The 17,788-nt window shown below is 39.3% G+C and overlaps 1 protein-coding gene across 6 annotated transcripts in view; it reads right to left on the bottom strand.

The window, feature by feature from the left end:
- Positions 1-5,584: 5,584 nt before the first annotated feature.
- TNFSF18 (TNF superfamily member 18) overlaps positions 5,585-17,788 on the bottom strand; it is a 62,492-nt gene continuing 50,288 nt past the window's right edge. For 5 of the 6 annotated variants that reach the window (XR_013487363.1, XR_013487365.1, XR_013487364.1 and 2 more), the window contains 2 exons: positions 9,718-9,772; positions 5,585-7,678 (listed from right to left, as the gene is read on the bottom strand). Coding sequence is in view for 3 of the 6 variants with exons in the window: in XM_078156491.1 (XP_078012617.1) it covers positions 7,329-7,678; positions 9,718-9,772 (405 nt within the window). In the remaining 3 variants the exon portion in view is untranslated. Of the gene's footprint in view, positions 7,679-9,717; positions 9,773-12,620; positions 13,182-17,788 lie in introns of those variants that run through there. The other variant, XM_078156490.1, reaches the window with a different exon arrangement.

The raw sequence follows: 17,788 nt of genomic DNA, 5'->3' as shown, positions 1-17,788 counted from the left end.
GGATGTAGGAGGAAGAAAAATGGAAAGTGTAAGGGCCCCCACCCTGAGAATCTCTTCCCACACACAGAGTGCAAAGCCTTCTCTGCTCTCTATCTCCCCAAAACTGTGTCATGCTATGTGGGTTTCAGGTTGACTCCAGGTTATATCCCTGCTTGCTGGTAGAATGTAAATTCTGTGAAGACAACGGTCTTGCTTTGGTGCTTTTATCCGTTTCAACTCGTCTAGCAAATGGTTGTCACTTAATAAATGCTTCTGTTAATTGATAATTTATGTGCATCTTACAAAAGCGTAAGGTACTGCTAATATTATCCAATGAGGGCCATGGGCCAATCATGTCAAGATAAACATATTTTCTTTTTTTTTAAACAGGATTGTTAAAGTGGGTCAGGAGAAAGCTGCCATTATTCATTCATTCATTCTGCATTTATTGAGCATCTAATCTTCTAAATTTATCGAGCAAAGCCCTGTGTCAAGTGCTTAGGACACAAAGTCAAAAAGATAAATAGCTTGCAGATATCACTTCCCTAGATTTTAGCAAATCATTTAGGAAAAGATAGGGGCAGGGGGAGGGGGAGTAGAAAGGGAGATGAAGGCTAGGGCTGGATGACTCTGGAATCAGGTGGATTTGTAAATGGCTAAATGGCTAGACTCAAGAGAACCTATTAGTTGTCCAACATTCACTTGGAAAGAGTGCCTGATGTTTGGCCCTGTGCTGTTTCGACAATTTTAACAGTAACTTAATTAAATGCAAGATTACAAGCTTATGAAATTGTGGGATGACACTAAACCGGGAAAGTTAACTACTACACTATGAAAAATACACTGACAGGTAAGAACATTGGGCCAAATATCTTAATATCAAATTTAATCAGGAGAAATGTAAAAGTCTTACACTTGCGTTAAAAAAGAATAACCTTCACAAGTGTAACATAGAGGAGGGATGGTGAGGAAGCATTTCATCTGGGGGAAAAAAGAAGATCTAGGTTATAAGTGGACTGCAAATGCAATATGAGTAAAAAGTCTTATATGGTCTCCAGGAAAGATGATGCCATTTTAGGCTGCATTTAAAGAGATATAGGATTCAGGAACACAGAAGTAATAGCCTTGCTATAACCTACTCTGACCAGTTCAGCAAGTCTTTTTGAAGCATAAGCACAGTGGTAGGTACTAGGGATACAAAGGTTGTTTGTTTTTTAGGTCTCTGCTCTTAATGATTGATCTCACATTCAAATAAAGGAGACAATATGCAAATAACTTGGTATAAACAAAATAGATATAGGGCATATGGAAGCTAATTTGAGAAGAGAAGAAACTAGCCACTGAGAAGAAACCCACCTGCCGAAGGTGGGATCTGAGCTCTCTTGAAGTAAGTCAGAAACTGAGAAGCAGAGGTGAGAGGGACAAAGCATCCTAGGCATGACAAGCAGCCGGCACACAAATTTAGGGGTGGGAGATGGAGGCTTACGTATGAGGAACAACATACAGGCTGCTTTACCTAAATCATAGAGTGCCTGAAGGGGAATAGGGCACAGGAAGGCTGGAAAGGTAGCGAGAGACCAGGTTATAAAGAATTTTAAATATTTGACCCAGGAAGTAATGGAGAGTCAACAGATCTCATAGAAAGGGGATAATAGAGGAGACCTACATTTTAGGAAAATCTCTTTGGCAGCTGAGTTAGGAAGATGAATTTAGAAAGTCATTGCAATAGTCCAGGTGTGAGGTGACAGGGGCTTGAACTAACATAGCAACTGCATGAATGGAGAGAAAAGGACATATTCAAGAGATGTTGTGAAGGCAGAAATGGCGAGATGTGGCAACAGATTGGATATTTGAGGCAAGTGAGAGTGAAGAGTTGAAGATGACAATGAAGATGTGAGCCTGGGTTAAGTGGGAGGATGGTGGTTCAGAAGTAGAGAGGGGAGGGGAGAGAGAACTAGTTCTGTTTTGGATATGTTGAGTATGAGATGCCTACAGGATGTCCATTTTGAGATGTCAAATAGGCAGTTGGTAATGTGAGACTGGAGATCAGAAGAGAGGTTAGCGATACATAAGTAGATATGAGAATCATCTGGCAGAGATAAAAATTGAACCCATGGGAAGTAATGAGATTATCAAGCAAGACAATATAGAGTAAAAGTAGAAGAGGGCCAAGGATAGAGCCATAGTAAGTAGGCATGACCTGGAAGAAAATCAAGCAAATGAGCCTGAGATGGAGCAGCTGGCCAGATAGGGGGAGAATCAAGAAAGAGATAATATCTGCAGTATTGTGTTCATTTCTAGGTGTCACATTTTAGGAAAAACAACGGTAAACAAGTAGATGTGCAGAGGCCAGCAACCATGATGGTAAAAAGTTTTTGAATCCATACTATATGAGAAATGGTTAAAGGAACTGAGGATGTTTATTCTAGAAAAGAAGATTTAGAAGCAGCACATGATAAATGCTTGCTAATAGTCTGTTCCATAGAAGAAGAATTAATGGGGGATTTTTTCTGCTTAATCCTTGGGGGAAGAACTAGGACCAAAACTACTTAACAATTAGAAAAATCCAGACATGGAACAAGTTGTCTAAATAGGAAGTGGGTTCTCCTTTACCAGTGGTCTTTCTAGCAGGGGCTGGATAGCTAACATGTATGTTGTAGAGGGACTCCCTCTTTTCAAATAGGGATTTAACGAGATGGTTTCTAAGGTCCATTCCAACTCAGATAAGCTGTGATTCAATGAATTTTGTATTTTAATTTTAAGTATAATTTAATGGGCCATAATCTTTTATGACATATGAAAATTAATGTCCTGTGATTAATTGTGCATGCTGTATAGTTACATGGAAAAGGGTAGAGATTGAAAAGTCTAGCCTGGAAATGATCATTGGTCTCATTTTTGTAGATATAAAGGTAGAAATCATCTGTAGCAACAAACCCAAGAAAGAGAGATTTCTGTAAAGGTCTATGACTCATTCCAAGTATTCCTTCCAAAAGATAAGGACAACAGAGTCACAAAAATACTTCAGCAAGCTAGGGAAACAAGACACATTATTTCATGAGTTATTTAGTCATCTCATAATGGAGAACTAATAATAATTATTTTGAAAAAGAGCATCATGAATGTATCTGCAAAGGATCAAGAGATAATATTTATAAAGTGCTTAAGCACAACGCCTGGCATATAGTAGGTACTTAATTAATGTTCGTTCCTTTCCTTTCCCTTTTCCAACCTCAATGATAGAGGAAGAAGAGATAGAGAAGATCTACTAGGCATACAGTAAACTGTCCAGGTTAAAATCAACACATATTTTGATATTCAATAACTTCAATGCCAAGATAAGCATAGGTAAGTATGGTAAGAAATATAATGGAAAATTTGAATAAGGAATAAGGAATGAGAGAGGTCTAAGACTTGTACACTTGGATACTTCAGTCTTAATGAGTTTTTAATAGATTTGCTCTACCTGCAAGTGAGATATTAATAAAGTACTTAACACAGTGCCTGACACATAATAGGTACTATTAAAATGCTTATTCTCTTCCCATCCCATTTCTCATCCACCCCTACCTCACCTATCACAGCCATCATGTTAGAACACAAAGATGGAACAGTGTCTCTAGGAAGCCACTACTAAATTGTACAGGTTGAGGGAGGGAGGACTCAAGAGGCATTGCCTTTCTTCAAGTGCTATAGTCAGAATGGGAGGGGGGGAGAAGGAAACAGAGGGAGGGAGGGAGGCAGAGAAAGAGAGAGAGAGAGAGACAGAGACAGAGAGACAGAGAGACTTTGTATTTTTAAAATAAATTTCCAAACCCAAATCCATCTGTTCACTATCTACTCAGCACAAATGTTAAACTTCTCTTGAATCATGGTGCTTCCTAGGAAATTTGCACTCATCAGGTCAGGACTGAAACCTGCCCTAGTGTATTACTAAGCATCACTGACCTGCATGGAAGCTGAGTCAGAGAATGTCAACCAGGAAATGGAAATCAGTGCTCTCTAAACCGGTCCACCTACAGATATAAGACAGTTGGATTTAAGCAAGTGGATAACATGCAATTACTCAAATCAACACTCCCTGTATTCCTCCAAACTCCTCTTGTATGACTTGAGTCATGTCAGACTATCACTCTCCGGCATGATTTCCCAACTTGTAAGGTGGAACTCATTCATCTAAACGTGTTGCTTAAATAATGTTCAAGTCTGTAATGAGTTTTGAGATCACTGAAGAAAGGCACCCTGTAATGCCTCATTGCTGCCTGACAACAACCCAGTGAGATGGGTAGTGTGAGTATTGTTATCTCCATTGTACAGTCAAATAAACTGAGGTATGTGCAAAGAGATGCAGATTTCTCAATGTCATAAAGCTAAGCAGATCTAAGATTCTGAAGTTCTTTCTAGAAGAGAATTCATTGAAAGTAAGCTCTCTGTATCCTGCTAATATCTAGCCATTTTCAAATCCATCATTGGTGTTAAAGATCAATGTGACTTCTATGGTCAACTGATTACATTGATTCTGCTTGTGTACAAATAAACCATGTTAGTGACTTAGCACAGATGAAGGAGGAGCTGTATTTTGATGGGTAGAATGAGATCCTATCCCCTCCAGCGTGACTGGCAGTTTTCTTCTAAATGACCTAAAATTCTCACCTTTGGAGTTATTCTTTTAGTTTGGGCCATAAGGGTAGAGACATCATCTCCAGAAAGCCACTCTAAACATATATAACTGCTCTTTCAGGTGAGGTTAGTGGGGGTCCTCTTTACCCTTGGACGTATAACTGCCAATTCTTTTATCTAATTGGCTAAATGGAAAGCAGAGGCAGGACTCCAGGTGGATGGGACCAGCAGGTTTTGGTGAAGAAGCTCTCACTAAGGCAGGGTGAGCTTGAGTCAGGACTGAAGTTTAGAGGGTACAAAAGTTTGTACCCTCTTGCACTCCAGCAATCTAGAAACAATTGAGCTTGGCACCCAATTAGCAAGAATAATTAGTTAAAATAAGATGCAGTTCATTGTTAATGACAACAAGCTGTGAGTCACTAAAATAAAAGTTAACCTTTTTTGGGTCATGGTCCCCTTTGGCAGTCTGGTGAAGCCTTTTTCAGAATAATGTTTTTAAATGCATAAATTAGATATATAGGATTACAAAGAAAACCAATTATATTTGAATACAATTTTTGAAAATAGGTCCCCAGACCCCAGATTAAAACCTCCAGTCTTAGTAGACTAAGTAGATTAATTAATTTTCCCTTCCAAATAGCTCTGTTCAATTTGTCTGATTGGCTTCTCTCATGATTTTCACAATCTGAATTACCAAGGTAACAAGGATGAATTTCATACTGCTTCCTTTGCCTGTGGGTGATGTTTGCTCAGATGTCAAAATTGTTAGTTGGCTGTGGGAAGGCCATGGGGAAAGCTAGAAGCACGGGACTCCGTCTAGGAAGAATAGGATACATCACGGGCAAGCCCCAGGTAGTGAGCAAGTGTAAGTAATATCAAAGTAGACCAGCCCTACACAAATAGAATTCTCAGCCCTGGGTTCTCAAATTCGATAGATCACTAGGAGATGGGGTAGAATAAAGTCATATGAAGAAATCAGCTGCAATCCAGTGGCCAATGTGTGCTTTACTAGAGATTTACAGAGCATTCAGTTGATCTTGAACAGAATGAATCACATATCAAAACACATATCAAGAAGCAGAATTAATGACTAGAAAGCCTTAGCAACTTTCCACACTGATCAGTAGATTTAGGTGAAGAAGGTCCACACCTCAACTACAAACAGCCACCTCCTTAGCCACTGGCTGGCCCAGGCTGGGCCCCAAGAGGCCATCACATTCATCCCACAGGGCAGGGGGTGGTAGGGCAAGGACAGGGATGAGTTTATGTATGGAAAACAGAGTCTAACAAACACAACAGTAGTAAACATCACAGCGATTCTATAAATAGACAAATTGAGCAATTGTAATTTCCTGAGGAACTTTTCAAATATAAGAAATAGTCACACAGTGTCCAAGCCTTGGACCCAAGCTCTCTCCAGTGTACAGGTGAAAGGAAAGGGTCCCCTACATTTGCATTTGGTACACCTGTCTAGTGCAGTGGGTCTCTCTAACTGAATGAGTAATATAAATATTTAAAATATGTATGTCTATATACATGTGTAGTGTGCGTGTACAAGCTGTCTTAGAACACAGCTTTTTAACCACTGTAGACCCTGCAAGGCTGGAGGATGACAGCTTCATGTTTGTCTCTTGTTTATCAGAGCACAGAGTGACGGGAACAAGGGCAAAGCATCGTAGAAGGCACCAAAGTCCTTGCCTTGAGCTAGAAGAGGGCATTCCCTACACTAAGACACAAATGATAAACAAGGTGACTAGTTGGGAGTGCAGGCCCCGCACAGGGGTGTCCTCACCAGGGAATAGGAGACAAAGAATTGCAACTTCATCAAAGGAAAGGTATCTCCTAAGTAGTCTAGTTATTCCCCACCCTAGGCATGAGGGGTTGAAGAGACTTCCTGTATGCTCAGTCTACAGGCTAGAGAGTGACAACAGGTGAAGGGAAGGAGACATGGTGGTGGGAACAATTCCTGATCACTTTGGCCACATCATTCGCGTTTCCTCTAGCTGTAGAATGATGAGAGCACCCTGGCTGAAGATCAGGAATCATCCTTCCACTCCATGATTTCCTTTAAAGCTATGTGTCCTGAGTATGAGGAAGCCAAAAATCACTAACTTCCTATATATAAAGTGCAGCTGGGTCAGCCTATCATGGACATTTGTGTTTCTGTCCCAAAGGCTTCCACTCTGGTGAGCATGTGAATAATATTCTGTTCTATCAAGGGCCATTTCTTAGGTAGGATATACTTTGGCAGTTTGTATGGTCACCCTTCCAGGCTGACCTTATCACTTTTTTCTGAGAGGGACTGGAGTCACCAAACAGAGTTATATGAGCAGTGGATGGTTCCCAAAGAATGGGAATGAAGCCAGGAAGTCTGCCTCCTTAGGCCTTTGGAATGTCAAGCCAACATTTCCTTTGGATTGGGACTTCTTACTGCCAAATCTAAGAAGACCTTGGAAAGGAAAAGACTCCTCCAGGAGCCCCCTTTTTCCAATCACCCATATTCTAAGAGAACACCTCTTCTTTCTCTGCAGAGAAGTTCCCTTTCAGATCTGTGTCCTCTGGGTCACAACCTCATTGAAGAGCGAAACACCGGTATTTCAAAAGGAGGACGGGGAAGAATATCATCACCCAGCAGAAGATCTGTTTGCTTGGATTTACACAGCCAGGCAAACCATTAGCACTGAAGTCCGTTGTTTTTCTGGAGGGTGGGGGAAGTGAGAGTCAGGGTCCTAGGAGTCATAGTGTGGAATACGCAAAATCCCCCAATAAGTCTGAGTGGAATTTTTCTCAATATGCTCAAAATTTTCATCATTGAAAGCCAAACTTATCTCATCGCCCTCATTCAAGTGATAGATTCCAAGGAGGAGAATAATGTCTTCTTCGGATTGGCTTTGACTTAGAATTTCATCTCCCCTCATCAGTCGAATTGCGAAGGGAACGTGGCTCTTCCTCTTCCTCTTCATTTGGCTGTAAATCAAAAAGTTGCCATCTTGGGTGATGCTCAGTTTCTCATTTTCAGTTTTCTTCATGCAAGAAGTGGGTATTTCAGACCATTTCCAGTCCTTTACCTCTACACGATCTTCCCAAAAGAGGAAAAAGATAAAGAGCAAAATTATTCCAAAATTCCATTATTCTCCTAGACTAACTAATGCATATTAAGCATTTTGCAAGCTGAAGAAGGCCATGTAAATGTGAGCTATTATTTTTATTGTTGGATTATATTTTCTTCTGCTGGTACAAACTCCAGTTCCATCTTTAATAAGTATTAATCAGCTAATTAACAAGTGAATAAATAAATAAAGGACACAGACGTGGATGGAAGATGTTTTCTTCTTGTCTTAGAAAAGTTATAAGCCAAAACACAGTCTGTTTCTCATGACTGAGAACTTTGGAAATGGAGTAGGGAGAGAAGTCTGGGACAAATTTTAGTTAATTAGCCTTCCTGAGCTTCACTTTCCTCATCTAGAAAATGGTGTCATGGGTTTAGATCTGGAAGGGATTACTAAACCATTAGGTCATCTAGTCCAACCCAGGCATTTCACAGATGAGGAAACTGAGACCCACTACTTTAGCTAAGGTCTTTTTCACCTGTTGCCTGGAGAATTGCAATACCCTCCTACTTAGTCTCTCTGCTTCAAGTCTCTCCCCTACACAAATCTATCTACACAGTTGCCACATCCCTTAAAGGCAGGTCTGATAATACCAGATGCTTATTAAATTTCAGCGGCTCCCTAGTGCCTACAAGATGAAATATAAACTTCTCTTTTCGGCTTCTAAAGCCCTCAACAATCCAACCCAACCTACTTTTCTATCCTAATTATTCTTTCACTCAGTAGTCTAGCCAAACGGATCTTCTTGCTGTTCCTCACATAACAACTCTCCGTCTCTTATCTCCATGCCTTTCCTTTGGCCATGACTCATGGCTGGAATGCTCTTCCTCTTCAGCTCTATTTCACAGAATCCTTAACGTCCTTCAAGAGTCAGATCAAGCACTGTGACCTTTTATATGAAGCCTTTCTGAATTTTTTCAACTGCTAGTGCACTCCCGCCTAAACTCCTTTGTAACTATTCTGCATATACTGAAAAATGTACATGTTGTCTCTCATGACAGGAATATTAATTCCTTGAGAGCAGGGACTGCTTCCTGTTTTTGTATCCCCAGTGCCTAGCATATAACAAGTACTTATGAAATGCTTATTGATTGATTCAATGTCACAGAGGAAGTAACAGAGCTAGCATTTGAACTCAGATCCTTTGACTGCAGTACTAATACTCTTATCTTTTACCACTTAGCATGTCACAATGGCATAGTAGAAAGAACCTATGTTTGGACTCAGGGCATCTGGCTTCAAATCCCACTTTCGATGTCTATTACCTATATGACCTATGCAACCTATTACCCACATGACAAGAATCCATGCAACAAATACATTCTTGAAAAAAACATGCTTTATGCCAGGTTTGGCTAATTCCCATCAAATTTTACAAATACAAATTAAGTTAAAATATTTTGGCTGCTGACACTATGTGACATTGGACGTTATGAAATCTAGGGCTCGGATTCCTCATCTGCAAAACAAGGGAGTTGGACTACATAGCTTCTGAGGGAGAGAAGGGAATAAGCATTTAAATAGCACCTACTATGGGCCAGACATTGTGCTTTTTGTTGTTCAGTCATTTTAGTTACGTCTGACTCTGTCACCCTATTTTTATGGGGTTCTCTTGGCAAAGATACTGGAGTGGTTTGCCATTTCCTTCTCCAGGGTTCCCATTTTGCAGTTGAGGAAACTGAGGCAAACAGGTTAAGTGACTTGCCTAGGGTCACACAGCTAGTAAGTATCTGAGGCCAGATTTGAACTCAGGTCTTTTTGTCTCTAGGCTTAGTACTCTATCTACTGCACCACCCAGTTGCCTCTGAGAACCCTTCTAGTTCTAGACTGGGGATCTTCAAGATTTACATTAATTTAATTCACAAGGCTATTATAGGAAAAGGCATTGTAACCCAGGGAATAGTACCAGAGCTAAATTCCTGGTTTCCTCTCCTTTCTTCTAACATCATCTGTCCATGGAAGGAGAGAAGAAAGGGAACAAGGCAGGAACAATTTCCAATCTACTCACCAGTTGCTTCAGTCTTGGTGTCTAAACTTGCTTGAGCCCAACAACTTTCTGGAACCTGTGGATTGGGGAGGAAAAAAAAAAAGACAGCCTGGGTCAACAGAGGCAGCTAAATCAATCTTTGCTGAGTCATTTAAAGATTCTTCTACAGTAGTCAAATTTCTTTTCTGGACGCTTATAATTCTATACTGCCATCTAGCTAGTCACAAGCTTATTCAGCTATAATCCTTGTGCTGCCCAGCAACCCCGAGCTATGCTGTCCCCATCCCCCAAGTGTACTCAGAAGTTGCTTCCACCTCTAAGATTCTATTATCTCAAGTGGAAAAACCACCCATTCATTGAAAACACTTTAAAAACTAGTTGCTCTCCAAGGTCCCTTACAACTTGTGTAACACCATGATCTATTCAGAAGAAAATAACGACTTCATTTACCTATCATGCGGTAATTTACAACATGTTTTCTTCACAATAACCCTCTTATTTAGGCAGCTCATATATCATTATCTCCAATTTACAACCAAGTAAACCTAAGCTCAGAGAATTGAAATGACTTCTCTATGGTCACACGACTAGTAAATCCATATGCTGCCCTTTCAAAATGATAATAATAATGATAATAAATATTGTATAACACTTAAAGGCTTGGGGAGAACTTTGTATAAATCTCGTTTGATACTTCTAATAGCTTCATGATTTAGGTACTGTTGGTATTTTTATCTCCATTTTATAGATGAGGAAACTGAGACCCAGAGAGGTTGTGTGTATCTAACTCAGTGTTACATAGCTAGTAAATATAAGAGGTAGAATTTGAACTCAAGTTTTTCTGGCTCCACCATCTTGCCTATCAGGATAGAATGAGGCAGCATTGTATTAGTTCTGGAGACAAAGAACATAGGTTGAAATTTTAGCTCTGTTACTTTCTATGTAACCTTGGGCAAGTCACTTAACTGTCTTCTGCCTCAGTTTCTTAATTTATAAAACAAAGGACTCAGACTAGATGACCTCCAGTCCCTTCCCTCTCTAAAGACTTCTTGCAACTATCCATCTACCAACTTTGTAAGATTGTTCCTTAATATAGGAATGTAATGGAATATTACTGTGTTGTAAGAAATGATAAATATGAATACAGAGAAGGATGGGAAGACTTACATAAACTGATGTAAAGTGAAGTAAATAGAACCAAGAACACAATATGCACAATGACTCCAACAATGTAAATGGAAAGAATAATCACAGAACAATTAAAAGTAAATGTTACAAAATTACAGAGAATAAGGATGGCCCCAAAGAAGATGCATGAGAAGACACCTTCCCTCACTTCTTTGCAGAGGTGAAAGGCCCCTGGATGTGGAACATTGCTTATATTTTCAGGGTTTTTTTTAATGAGGATTGGTTTTACTGAATTTATTCTCTTCCTTTATTTCTTTAAAAAATTATTTGTTTATATTGGTTGGTTGGGGGGAGAGAGAAAAATACTGGGAGAAATTTAGGCTGTGCAAGCATTAAAAATATCAATCAAATTTTTTTTTTAAAATATGATTCCTTAATGACCAAATTCAGTCCAGAACTTCCTTGAATTGCCTTCTCTCAACCCAGGGCATATAACTTTTAGATGTTCTGTGTTGGCTCCTTTCCATTCATGGCAGGCACTCTCAGAAATAAGAAGATCCAACCCAGCCAAGCTATGTCTTAAAACAACTTTCACTTTTTACTTGGTCTGTGGTCACACTCAATGAAAATGCCTCTTAGATCAGGATGAACAGGAAACACCTTACCCAGGGTAAAACTCCAACTTCTAGGACTTAGCCTGAGCAGGTAACCAATAGGTAATTTAGGGCATTTGGATAAGCAGCATGATTACCAGGCATTAACAGGCATTATGATAAACAGGCATTCACACTTCCCTCCTCCTCCTCCTCTATGAAGCTTTCCCTGATTTCCCCAGCCTGAAGTGATCTTTTTCATATTTTAACTTCTGTAACATGCCCTGACTGTTCTGTTCAAAGATTAGATGACACTGAACTTTAAACTGAGAGGATACCTTTTAAGATCTAGTTGACCTCCCTACCCTTTACTTTACAGGTGAAGAAACCGAGACCGCTAGAGGTCTGGTGACTTTTCCGGAAGCATATAGCTAGTGGCAGAACTAGAACCCAGGTCTCTTGACTCTCTCTCCAATGATCTTTCCATTTATTTGCCAACCATGCTGCCTTCTACTGTTAATTATCCTTTCATATCAATATGTCATCAACCTCACCAGATTCATTCATTTGTCCAGTCAAGGAATAAGCTGTTAAGCACCTCCTATACATGACACTGTTGATAAATTAATAGATTTCTCTAAAAGGGCGGGTAATATATCTTTTTCGTATGCTACAACATGCAATAACTTAATGCCTGTACATTGCACCCATCATTCTTCCAGATCAGAACCCCAAATTTATCAGTCCACCAATATCTTTTCCGAGTCTGATTTCACCCCAGTCTACACTAACCTAAACTACTACAAGAAATGAATGATGTCAGCATTCTTTCCTGCTGAGAAATGATTAGATGGGGAAGTGGTCAATGGAGCAACTAACCAGGCAGACCAAGTATATCTCTTTCAATAATCTCCCAAGACGTGGTGAGAATTTGCCAGTAGTTATTTTATGACATCTTACATCGATAGGAACTGAAGCTCATGGTAACCATTTCTGACATTGAATCCCACCAACCATGTGCCATAGTACAGGGAAGAGTTGAATTTTGATTCATTTTTTTTTAAACTCACAAATTTCTTCACTCCACCTACCTCTTACAGTGCTGAAGATACTAAGAATGAGGATGATCATAATAATAGTAGCAATCAATAACAATAACCATTATACCAATGCAATAAAAATTATGTATTTTTACTTTCTTACCTTGAAATGGAGAAAAAAATAAGTTAGGATACCAGAGAAAAATATTGTTAATATCAGGCCAACAACTGTGCCGATGATCCATGATTTCTTGGAAGACCTCTCTGAATCTTGAAGTTCTGTGCCACTCTCTAAGAGGTTGGGTGAATTCTTTACCTGCATCATTTTCACCTACTGTAAAGAAGATAACCCTATAGCAAAGAGATTTTACACTGATGGATGGATTCTCTCAGTCTGAGGACGCTAGTCCTGGGATTGCACAGGCTTTTGTAGTGTTATGGAAATTACATGGTGGGAGTAGGAGGCGGGGCTTTCACTGACAGTTGGAAAATGATACAAAACATTCCCTCTGTGAAACTTACAAGGAGCTGAGTCTCATTTGGCCATCAGCCACCAGTCTGAAGGCGGTTTGCAGTCAGCCAACACTGAAGAAGGGAACACACACACACACACACACACCCCAGAAGGGAAGTTCAAACAAGTGAAGAAAATCGAAAATATCTTGGAAAGGAAGTGCTCTGGGGTTTGTACCCTCTGAGCTTGGAACCTCTCACTCACATTCAGATGATTTGCTAACAAGAATCATTGTTGAAATTAAGTCATTCCTCACTCCAGATATTACATATGCTTCTGGGGGATTTTTTTTTTTGTAAAAAAAGAAAGAATTAAAAAATCACTCATTGAGCAACAATTCCATGGTCTCTAAAGATCAATATTAATATTAATCAACAATCAATCAATTAAGCAACATTAACATTTGTGAAGCTTGATTTTCCCAGGCCCCTAAATTCAGGCTCAAGTGGTAGTAGAGTCAGCCAAAAGTCAGTCTACAAGCATTTATTAAGCACCTACGATGCGCCAGGCACCGTGTAATTTCTGGCAGAGACGTCCAAGGCTGCCACACCATGATCATTTGTGTAAATTTCCAGCACCCTTGGCCCCCAAGCAACCCCTCAGAGCTGAATTTGTATATCCTTACCAAAATTAAAGCTAAAAATTAGTCAATGAAGTTTTTAATAGTCTATCTTGCTTAGGAAAGAATATGTATCTAAGCAGTCTTCAGAGTCCTAGAAATGAATGGACCCTGGGGTTCTGGCCTGGCACCAGAGCTAAAGAAACCTGACCTTGAGCAGTTCCCCTCACCTCTAAATACCTCTGGGGTTTTTTTTTCCATCTGTAAAACACAGGGGTTCTACAACATTTGAGCAACAAGCAGTTATGAAGTACCTACTATGTATGCTTAATAAATTACCTACTATCACCCCCACCTGCATGACTCATGCACAGGAACAAAGTTTGTTTTACCCTAATTAAATTAATCAACAGATATTTTTGAACAGGCTTTGTGTTCTTAGCACATTGCATTAGGGACTGGTTGTATATTATTATAAGATTTCCCTTTATAAGGGCAGGTACCTGTGCTATTGTTGAAAGCCCCATAGGACTATAGATAACCATCTCACAAAGAGTCATATGCATCTCCCATGGCAACGATCATATTCAGGCTTTATAATTCTTTGTACATATGTCTTATCCCTCCTATTTGATATCACAACTAAAAAGGAAAGAATTTTAAAGTACCTTAAGGAAAAGTGTTAAATTAATCCAAGGTATAAATATTTCTTCTTCTAGCAGTCTGTTAGAATTTGGCTAATATCTCAGAGTCTTTCTGTCTTGTGAGAAATTATGACCTATTTCCCTAACTCATGTATCATCTCTTACCTGAGAACAAACTTAAGTTTTCCCCAAAGTTGCTACTCATCCATCCCTTCCCAAATCTGTTCTTTCTCCTTCCCCTACTCTCCTTTTCCAGACCTGTAGGCATTTTCCCAGGTCATTCAAATGACAAGCTGTTAAAAATGTTAATATACTAACTCCTCTTGCCTCTAGCCAAGGTGAATCTAAAAATAAACCTTCCTAAACAGTCTGATTTACATGATGAGGAAATTTGTTGGCTGTTTATGTGGAAGGGAGTTAGCCTTTGACATTTAAGAGGTGGGAGAAAACATGCAGGCCCTAAGAGGGCCACATTCCTGACTAAATTTCCATGCCATAGCCCTTCAAAAATGAATGGAATATCAATTTGAAGCTGGCAAAAATATGAAGGTCACATACTTTTGATTCTTCCTGAGATTCCCCAGCAATGAGTAACACAAGGTACATGTTATACTTGGTTATCAAAATTGCACCTGCCAGTATCACAGGGAATAGAAATCAGATGTCCCAAAGGGACCTTCAAGATTATTGAATCCCATTCCTCTGATTTTATAAGTGAGGATTCTGACATCTAAAGAAAAAGTAACATATGGATTTTGTTGTTCAGTCTTATAGTTACGTCTGACTCTTCATGACCCCATTTGGGGTTTTCTTGGCAAAGATACTAGAGTGATTTGCTGTTTCCTTCTCCAGTTTATTTTACAGATAAGGAAACTGAGGCAAACAGAGGTAAGTGACTTACCCAGGGTCACACAGCTAGTAAGTATCTGAGGGCAGATTTGAATTCAGGAAGAAGATTCCTCCTGACTCCAGGTCCAGTGCTCTATACACACACACACACACACACACACAAATATATTTAGAGAGAGAGAGAGAGATAGCTGTAGATAGATATATAGATATTGATATTGATAAATAACAAACCTGAGATTTGAACTCAAGTGTTAGGAACACAAACTTTACCTGCTATCATATACCCCATTACCCACATCTGGCCACCACTCAGGCACACAGGAATCAATCAATCAATCAATCAATCACTAAACATTTATTAAGTGCTTGCTCTATGCCAGGCATTGTGTTAAGTGCTTGGGATACAAAAAGAGGCCAAAGACAGCCCCTGCCCTCCTTACTTTCTTTTTGTTCTTGTTGTTGCCCTAATTAAATTAAATCAACAAGAATTGTTAAGCACCCACTGTATTCTTAGCACATTACTAGGTGGCTGTCAAAAAAAATGTAAAAAGCCTTCTCTGTCTTTTGAAAAGCCTATAATATGGTTGGAGAGAGAAATGCATGAAAAATTAGATCATGTCAAATGAAATGTCATAGGAATTAATGGTTGGGGGCAGCTAGGTGGCACAATAGATAGACCACCAGCCCTGGAGTCAGGACCTGAGTTCAAATTTGACCTCTGACACTTACTAGCTGTGTGACCCTGGGCAGGTCACTTAACCCTGTTTGCCTCAGTTTCCTCATGTGTCAAAAGAGTTGGAGAAGGAAGTGGCAAACCACTCCAGTATCTTTGCTGAGAAAACCCCAAATGGGGTCACAAAGAGTTGGACATGACTGAAATGACTTAACAATAACAACAAAAATACATTGACAACTTGATTCTTTGAAAACAGATTTAATTGCCATAAGTGAGAATTCAAAATGCAGTGAAGCATAGCCTAACCACTTTTGTCACCTTCTTTGGGCTGTTTAATGTGTTAGTGACTAAAAGATACAAGGACCAAAAGGGTGTGAGAATTATTCCTGCCATGACCAGGAGATTTTAACTAGGGTTTTAGATAATTTAATTAGAAATGCTGTGATATCTTTTAGCAAAGGCAAGTTTGTAGTGAATTATATGGCCAGTTTTGAAAATTAAGAGTTGTAGAAGGGACTCACCCAAGAATGAAATGGGAATTCTGTGGAGGTAGCAGAAAAATGATAATAGATAATTTTTGTGATCAGTCAACAAGCCTTTAGGACCAGAACGGAGAATTCTAGACAGGCCTGGCCTTTCTAGTGTTAAGGAATTGTGCTAAACCCTGGGAATACAAAGAAAAGCAAACACAGGGTCCCTGCCCTTAAGGAGCTCATTTTCTAATGGAGGAAATAACACGAAAATAACTCATCTGTAAAATGGGGGTAATAATACTTACCTCATAGAGTTGTTGTCTCAGATCTACAGTGCTCTGCAGACCTTGAAAGGCTATACAAATGCTGGCTAGTATCTTAATGTGCTAGTTGGACAAGCATCGCAGTCTATGTATGTGACTAAAGGAAAATCCCTAAAAAGTCAGTATTCGCTCATTCAGAGACTGACATAGTAAATTCAAAAGCCAATCCCAATAGTTTGAATTTCAAAATATTATCAAGAAGTAGATAAACTAGACTAGAGGGTCAAGTAAGGTACACTCCACTATGATTTTTCTAATAGTGTTTATTGAATATTTAACATTTATAATAAGCATGATTTGGAATGAAAATCACAAAACTTGTATAAATGTTAGTTCACAGTTTGGGGGTCATAGTATCTTTCGGCTTTAATTATTAAGATTTAAGGGAATTTTAATTGCAACACAGCTCATAAATCCAATAACACATCAAGAATGCTTGGTGGCTTCCTTAGAAGTCAAATAAAGTGCAAGACAAATGCTACAACTTGAATTTCCCAGGATTTTCTGAATAAAAAAGAAACTTCTATAAGGAAAATGACTCAGACTTACATCTAAGTTATTAAAGAACTTAATCAACAATTCAGTTGAATTCAATTCAACAAACATTTTTGAGGGTCTAGAACAGGGCAAGGAAATCTGTACCCTTAAGGCCACATGTGGCCCTCCAGGTCCTCAAGTGCAGCCCTTTCACTGAATCCAAACTTCATAGAACAAACCCTTTTCTTGAGGACCTAGAAGACCACATGCGGCCTCAAGGCCACAGGTTCCCCACCCCTGGTCTAGAACCTTCAGGATACCCTTGGGGATATGCAAAGATTAGTAAGAAAGACCCAATTCCTTCTTTCTAGGATTTTACAAACTAGTAGGACAGATAAGCAAACTGCAAGGCAGAATATGTAAATGTCACTGCAGATGGCCAAAGTTCTCCCATTGAGGATTGCCTCATTGAGTCATTATTCTGGGTCACTGATCCCACACTGAGGGACTCAAAGATCTTGGAAACAGTAAAATAATTGGAGCAAATAGTATGACAAGGAGATTTGTCATGAAACAATTACATCAGGGTTCTATCTGTAAAATAACTGGTGATTCCAAAGTTAAATAGTCATAGATGAAAAGGACACAACTTTTAGAGGTAGGCAATTCTGTTTTCAAGCCTTAGAGGGTTTTTTGGGGGTTTTTTAATTTTTTTTAAAATTTTTAGGCAGTTGGGGTTAAGTGACATGCCCGGGTCACACAGCTAGTGTCAAGTGTTTGAGGCTGGATTTGAACTCAGGTCCTCCTGACTTC

Source organism: Phascolarctos cinereus, unplaced genomic scaffold, assembly GCF_003287225.1.
Source record: "Phascolarctos cinereus isolate Bilbo 61053 unplaced genomic scaffold, phaCin_HiC Scaffold_5;HRSCAF=322, whole genome shotgun sequence".
Taxonomy (NCBI): Eukaryota; Metazoa; Chordata; class Mammalia; order Diprotodontia; family Phascolarctidae; genus Phascolarctos; species Phascolarctos cinereus.
The sequence above is the reverse complement of the archived record's forward strand: the minus strand, read 5'-3'. Positions and strand labels throughout refer to the sequence as shown.